Source organism: Sinocyclocheilus anshuiensis, unplaced genomic scaffold (assembly GCF_001515605.1).
Source record: "Sinocyclocheilus anshuiensis isolate Anshui unplaced genomic scaffold, SAMN03320099.WGS_v1.1 scaffold405, whole genome shotgun sequence".
Taxonomy (NCBI): Eukaryota; Metazoa; Chordata; class Actinopteri; order Cypriniformes; family Cyprinidae; genus Sinocyclocheilus; species Sinocyclocheilus anshuiensis.
In genome coordinates, this window is record NW_015539855.1 from 361,673 (window position 1) to 369,865 (window position 8,193).

General features: G+C 37.1%; 1 protein-coding gene across 4 annotated transcripts in view; it reads left to right on the forward strand.

The window, feature by feature from the left end:
- The window catches only part of cdc42bpb (CDC42 binding protein kinase beta (DMPK-like)), a 97,176-nt gene that overhangs the window by 30,803 nt on the left and 58,180 nt on the right, over positions 1-8,193 (forward strand). For all 4 annotated transcript variants that reach the window (XM_016481156.1, XM_016481157.1, XM_016481158.1 and 1 more), the window contains exon 2: positions 6,248-6,339. In XM_016481156.1, coding sequence (XP_016336642.1) covers positions 6,248-6,339 — 92 coding nt within the window. The remainder of the gene's footprint in view (positions 1-6,247; positions 6,340-8,193) is intronic.

Below are 8,193 nucleotides of genomic sequence, written 5' to 3' on the forward strand. Positions count from 1 at the left end.
CACACATGCTGTCCACAGAACTTTTAAACCGGAACATTTTTCAGTTTAAGGTGTCCACTCAGATTTCGAGATGGTCCTCACTGCAGAACACAAGATCCAGGGGGTGTGGTTTGATCCAGATCCAACGCCTCCCATCTTACATATACCTAAACCTACCCGTCTCCACCCCCTGATCCCTAAACCCACCCATCGCCACCCCTAAACCTACCATCTCCACCCCCTAGATGTGGATCCAGTGAGGGGCTACTGGATATTTCCGTATTGCACAAGTGGGAAGCTCTGTTTCGGGGATTACGTCTCTTTATATCAGGCAACCCAGTTGTGTTCCTCTACGGCCAGATTAAACCTTGTTATAGCCTATATATTATGCTCTATTCATTATTTTTTAGAAACCTCACACTTTTCTGCTCAATTTTAAACGTTGTTCTTGTATTCAAATTAAGTGCGGTCCACTGCTGCACACGTGCCACAATATCGATACAGGGCCAGCTGTATCGATACTCGTATCGTCAAATCTCTGTGACGATACATCGTCGTATCGAACACAGCACTAATATCTAGTCAAAGGAAGAGGAAATAAAGACCTCTCCAGATCACCCACAGATGGCAATTTGTTTTCATACAGATGTACAAATATCTCTTTCATTGCATCCAAGAACTAAATTTATTTCAGGCGATGCATTCTTGATTCTTCCGTTCTCTCTCTCTCTTATGCTGATGCACTTATTTGGTACATAATGGCATTTTTCATGACTACACTAACCAATGGCTTGGTAATAAACATTTTCTCGTCCCCTGATCGTAGTGTGGCCTCCCTAGCTCTGTGTTGTGACCTGGCGGGTATGGCAGAACAGTGTAGGCTGTGTTATCCCGAGCTGGAGGAAAGTGTCCCGCTCCCTATGGCTCACTCTGAACAATACCCTTCTCATTTCATCAGTTGCAAAAAATCACTTCGATGAATGACTCAGTTAGTTGTGAATGTAAAACTAATATTGTCCTGTTGGTCATCTGTTCCGACTGCTTTGGTATCATACGCTTATAGGCTTACAGAGGCGTGCTGTTGGGAAAATTTCCATCCAGAGAGCCACAGTCATTCAAATCGCTGTTTGTTTGGAGGCGAGTGGCTGTATGGTACGCCAACATTGAGTGGCCTGATTCCTTTGATTGATGCAATAAATCAAATCCAGCTGTAAATGAAGCTTAATGTCCTTGGTGCTGTAAGCATCTTTTTGTGGAAATTATTCCTGTTATTTGTGTGAGGGGAAAAGTGTGATACTTTAATGACAGTAAAACCACCTTTACAAATTGGACATGTGAAAATTTTTTTTGAAGTTTTAAATAAAGCAGATTATTGGAGTATGTTTTGCAAGAAAATACTATTTCAGTTTTTGTTAGTAATAAGAACTCTCTCTACACAGCAAGTGTTCGTATTTTGTGGGCAGGCGGGGATTATGCTAACGTGTTACCCAGTGACGTAGATCGGTAACAGGCAGAAGATTCGAAAATATAACGACTCGTTAAGGCGATTCTGAGTTTACTCTTTCTTTTGAGAGACAATATATTTATCATGCACTTTTTTGATTAACAACTTTGCAGACTGTTTACATTGAAGGATAAGCTACCTTACAACCTGCAAAAGAGATATTTTTCGAAAACCCATATGACCTGCTCTTTAATGCCTTATTCTGGTAACAAGTGGAGGGAAACAGGTAAAATCCATGGAATAAGAGAAAAAATGTATTTGTTGTGCTTTTGGATGTCAGAATTGGAATGCAAATCATTTTTATAGAATACTGTTGTCAAAGACACCATTTGAAGCTAAACGCAGATGTTTAAATGGACAGACTATGGATGAAATCTGCTATGATTACCCTACTTTTAAAGCATAAATTTGATTAACACAATAGGTCTACATAATATTCACATATGCAGTTCATAGGGAACATGTCGCATTAGCCCTACAGTTACAGCATGAAATACTATTTAAACCTATAACATTTTACTTAAAATTTATAACTTGATTTAATTCATCAATTGCGAGTTTGTCAATTCTGAGGAAAAAAGCCAGAAGTTTGGAATATAAACTGATTCTGAGCTGAGGGGAAACGAGAGAATGACAAGTTGATTTTTCTTATCAGAATTGTGAGATTTCGGAATTGCAAGGACAAATGTTAGGATTTTGAAATATACGCTCTCAATAACCTTTTTTATCCTTGTATTCCGTGGCTTCCATTGACTGCTACATTAAAACTGTCATTTTCTGCCACCAGATTGGCTCCGCTAGGGCGAATGCGATTTTCATGCGAATCTCGTCAGTAAAGCCGCTTCTGGTGATTAGTAGTAAATCTCCAGCACATGCTTTCAGATGGAGCGGCATTTACTAGACAGAGCCGTAGATCACTGACGAGCTACAGAAAATCGCGTTCAAAATCGCAGGCGATTCATTGCCGATTTTGTGTAGCTTGTCAGTGAACTACTGCTCAGTGTAGTAAATGCCGCTTCTTCTGAAAGCACGTGCTGGAGATTTACTACTAATCACCATAAGCGGCTTTACTGACGAGATGCACATGAAAATCGCATTCTATTTTTTGCACAGCCCTAGGCTCTGCCCACAAAAACGTCATCACTGTTTGCAAACACCAAAATTGTTCTATAATATTAGTTGCACTTTATTTTTTCAGATGGCCCTTTTACAGTGTAATTACATTATAAGTACTGAGTAATAATAATTATTCTAACATGTACTGACTTTCAGTTTAGGGTTAGGCTTAGTTTTACTATCCACTTATTGTCATTAGTAACAATAACAGCAAAATAATATCACTAGATACAACTTTTGATTGTAATAATGTAGTAGTAAATGTTGAAATAAAACTAAGGTTTCTAAATGCTTTAGGAGTATTCTTTGTTGTCATGTTAACTAATGTAGTTATCAAATGGACCCTTGTTGTGAAGTGTTACCAACAGAAACTTGACGTAAAATAGGGCAGAGCATTTTCATTTGGCTTTAGTTGTGCTGTGACCCATCATCATTGTTAAATATTTAATTGTGTCATATTGATTGGAGATGCTCCGCTTTGACACACATGGGATAATGCAGTCTATTTTAAACTCATAAAGCTGGAGCTTTTATATGTCAAGTCAGGCATGTCCTTCATGAAGACATCGTTAGATGATGTGTGTGAAGGTGTTAATGAGAGCAGCAGTTACAGTGAGTGGTGTTACAGTGTCTATTGCGTGAGGAGGATGGTTCGCTGCTTCATCTATCACAGTCTAATCTTTGTGCACAGGGCTCCAGTGTCATGTCTAATGGAGTGTGCATGCTAACCGCAAAACTCTTTTGGATGCAGGAAGTGATGCAGCGTGTCAGGCAGAGACACTTACACAAAAACTCTTAGGGATGGGCCAAAATAGTTATATATTTCTCTCTCTACAATCTCTAATATATTTTTCTATTTTAATATATTTTTTTTAAATATAATTTATTTCTCTGATGTCAAAGCTGTATTTTCAGCAGCCATTACACTCCCAGAAAAAAAGGTACAACCTGTCACTGGGGCCGGTACCTTTTCAAAAAGGTTTGTACCTAAACAGTCCATATTGGTACCTTAAGTGTACATATTAGTACCTAAAAGGTACAAAAGTGCACCTTTTGAAAAGGTACTGCCCCAGTGACCGCTTTTGTACCTTTTTTTCTGAGAGTGTTCAGTCTTCAGTGTCACACGATCCTTCAGAAATCATGCTAATTTGCTGCTCAAGCAAAATTTCTTATTGTTATCAATGCAAAATATTTTTGTGGAATATTTTTTTTCAGGATGCATTGCTGAATAGAAAGTTCAAAAGAACAGCATTTATTTGAAATAGAAATCTTGTGTAACATCTACTGTCACTGTAGATCAATATAACGTGTCCTTGCTGAATAAAAGTATTAATAAAAAAAAAAGTCTTACCGACTCCAGACTTCGTAGTTTCACTTTTGCCTCTTTGTTTCTGTTGGCCGCAGGAACTTGTCTAGCAGCTTGTTTTCATATTTTCAGTCCTCTAGCTGGTGTTCTGATGTTGCCGTAATCATTTAGTATGTGTGCGATGAGAGTTTTTTGTAATTGAGAATATGGACCTGGAGACTTAGAGAAATGCCTCATATTTAGGGGGCTGAGAGGATTACATGTATGAAATACATCAGATTACATGTATGAAAAACAAAGCATACAATTTTAAATATGAAAGGCAGTTTTTGTCCCCAAGGAGTGATTTTAAAAGTATTGTATATGCTAGTCTATTGTTTTTTTGGCCTGTATGTATGTATGTATGTATGTATGTAATTTATTATTATTATTATTATTATTGTTATTTATTAACAGAATTGGTTTTATTTCAACTTATTGTATTATTTAATTTATTTTCCTGTAACATGGATGATTGTTCAGATTTGTGGGTGCCTTTTGAGGATCTAATGGTTGGCAGTGGTTGAAAATTAAAATGGAGTTGCGTCAAACTCCTCTGAGATTAATAATCAACAGCGAATGCCTCATGCATCCTTCCTTATGCTGGGAAGTTATGCTTCCTAATTCTCAGAAGATGACAACTTGCATCACACATTCCCTGAATGGCCCCCGCTGTCCCGTCTGAGGCTGAGAGTAGGTGACAGGAAGAACCGCTTTGCGTGGTCAGTGGGTTAAGATACACAGTGGTGCACCACCAGTTTATGACTCAACATTATGAACTTCTGTTGTCAGTGGTGCTGTTAATACTAGTAGCTTCCTAAATGAAAGATAATATCAGACTTTTTTCTTTTTGTTGCTGCTGTCTTGGGAGTGACATACCAGTTCGTTGGCCTCGTGCATGCTGGGCTATAAAGCTGTCGATAGATGCTGGGCCACTTTGAGGGATCTTCTCATTAAAAGCAGATGATGTTCTTTCCATGCAGCTCCAAGCATGTGGTTCTGCCTGAACGGCTGAGGCGCAGGCTTGCCATGTGTTTAGAGTTTAGAGCCCTTATGAGTGATAAATGTCTTTTATAATTACATAAGACTCAGTGTATGTCCTCTTATGGCGAGGCGTTCAGGCTGGCTTAGCTGTGTCTTGGGTGCTCGCCAGGCCCCCAGCGATGCCTCGTAAAGCAGAAGGGACGACAGTTTGACAACATGAAATTTAACGCACACTGTTTAGGTTACATTGTTTCTTTAATCTCTTGACTGCTGCATTTGATGGATTTACTGGAGCTCTGCTTGTATACAGATTGTGGTGACGTTTAGATCAAAATCCATAATTTCAGTAGCACATTTATATGTACTCATATATTGCTACTTTTAAGATGATCATGCTAGTACCATAGCAGTTTTCTGGCCTTTTATTTTATTTTATTTATTAATTGTATTTTTTATTATTTATTTTATACTTAAATTTACGTAAATTAAGCAATACATAATACATTTACATGAATACAGACATTAAAAATATAAAATACATTTACATAAACACATTTACATAAATTAATTAGTTTATTATTTAATTGTTCATGCTCATTTTCCTCATTTCCATTCCTGATAGGTTAATCTTTTGAAAATACTAATTTAATAGGCTAACGCTTAAATGTTTATAAAATGAAAAATTAATATTTTCATACTATACATTATTCTGTACTAAATTCACTTACACAATAGATCTTAGTTTTAGTTTTGTTTTTTTGTTTTTTCTTCACAAAATGGTATCAAATTCTAACTTTGGCCATAGTGCTGTCAAGCGATTAATCGCATTTCAAAATAAAAGTTTTTGTTTACATAATGAGTGTGTACTGTGTATATTTATTATGTATATTTAAATACACACACATAAGGTATATATTTTGAAAATATCTACATGTATTTACATGTGTATATATTTATATTCATATAATTTATATCATATATAAATATATTTAATATATAAGTAACATATTTTTCTTAAATATACATGCATGTGTGTGTATTTATATATACAAAATAAATATACACAGTACACGTAAACAAAAACTTTTATTTTGGATGCGATTAATCATTTGACAGCGCTATTTGGCCATAATTCTAAATTGTTATTATATATTATCATTGTCAGCTTATTTGTATCTGCCAACATTTTAATATTGGTGCATCAATGTCAAGGATTACTTAGCATGGTTGTGCCAGCATCTTTCTCCATTGCCCATTTCAAAGCTTTTTGGTTTTTTTCAAACCATTGCATAACTAATTCTCTCCATCTCTCTTCACAGTGAAGCCATTCACAACCACCGTGAAGGAGATGCGCCTTCACAGAGATGACTTTGAGATGCTCAAAGTGATTGGCAGGGGAGCCTTCGGAGAGGTAAGGAACCCGGCGAACCCTCGCTGCCTTTTTGGCATGTTTAAAAATCACCTCTGAATCATTGCAGCCTTTGCCATATTGTGTGGTTTGTTTTTGGTATTTCAAAGCTTTGTTTTAATGACCCATTTTGTGTGTCCAATGAAAACCCCAAACTATCAGCAAAGTATTCATGTCCCCCTCAAGCATCTTATCAGCAGCCACAAACCAAACCCCTTCCTCTCATCCGAGTTTCTCTTCTCTCCCCCTGACAATTCCCCGGGGATCTCGGCCTGGCGTTGGACTGCTATTCTTGGGCCGGCACAAATTTAGGCATTTAAGACGGCTCGTTTGTTTTACAGGGGAATGTGCTACTCATTCCTGCAGTAAAACACTTGGACTATTCACTTCACGCACAGTGCACTTTTCTTTTTCTTTACCACTCTGTCCTCTTCTATCACTGCTATATTTTCCTTTTTTGCTTTTTCCTCTTCCTCCTTTTCACCACAATGGAATTAGATTGCTCTCAGTGGAAAAAACTATCCTGTGTTATGAAAAAAAAGACATGTTATTTAGGCCCTTATATAGTGTTTTTAAGCTTGACTTCAATCAAAACCAACTTTGATTTCAACGCTATCCCACTTTTGGTCTGAATCAGTTTTGCATCATTAAAAAGTATATTTACATGCATGGTTGTAATTGAAGTACAGAGTGCAACAGTTGGGCTCTGGAAGTAAAAATTATAAATTTTTTCCATAGGTGAATTCATTTTTAAAGGTAACTTATAAACTGTTAAAAAAACCCTACTGTGAGCTACTAGGTTGTTAATCGATGGTATATCGATTAACAGCCTAGTAGCTAAATATTTGTGTTTAACACTGGAATTCCTGGTGAAAATCTGCATTACTCATGATTCTCCGAAATCACCACCAATTAGAGAAATTCAAATCAGCTCTTTAGTGCCATCCACTTCTGTGAAGCACTGCAGATGACATAATTGAGTCACTATATATAATGAACATCTTTAAATCATTTGTTTTACATTTCTCTGTTGTTTTTAAATCGGTAGTCATTCACAATTCTTCAAGGAATTGTAGTTCTTGCTGCCATTAAAGCCATTAAAGGGATAGTTCACCCCAAAATGAAAATTCTGTAATCAATTACTCACCCTCATGTCGTTCCAAACCTGTAAGACCTTTGTTCATCTTCGGAACACAAATTAAGATATTTTTGATGAAATACGAGAGCTTTCTGACTCTGCATAGACAGCAATGCATTTAGCACGTTCAAGGCCCAGAAAGGTAGTAAGGACATCATTAAAATAGTCCATGTGACATCAGTTGTTCTGTTCTGTGTCAGTCTTTGACGTGCCTTCATGAGAGTACCGCGGTGCTGCTGATGACATGTTTACGAATGTACAGCATTTGCATCCGGTTTCTGCATCAGCAGCATCACACACATGCGTCATGATACTTTCGTAAGCGCGCATCTAAGACTGATGCAGAAGAGAAGAAATTGTTGAATAAAGCCGTTATTTTTGTTATCTTTGTGCGCAAAAAGTATTCTCGTAGCTCCATTACGATTCAACCACTGATGTCACATGGACTATGTTAACGATGTCCTTACTACCTTTCTGGGCCTTGAACGTGGTAGTTACATTGCTGTCTATGCAGTTTCAGAAAACTCTCGGATTTCATCAAAAATATTTTAAAGGGTTAGTTCACCCAAAAATGAAAATTGGCTTGTGTTTTACTCACCCTCGAAGCATCCTAGGTGTATATGACTTTCATCCTTCAGACAAATCCAGTCGGAGTTATATTAAAAATTGTCCTGGCTATTCCAAGCTCTATCATTGCAGTCAGCGGGTGTTGCAGTTGA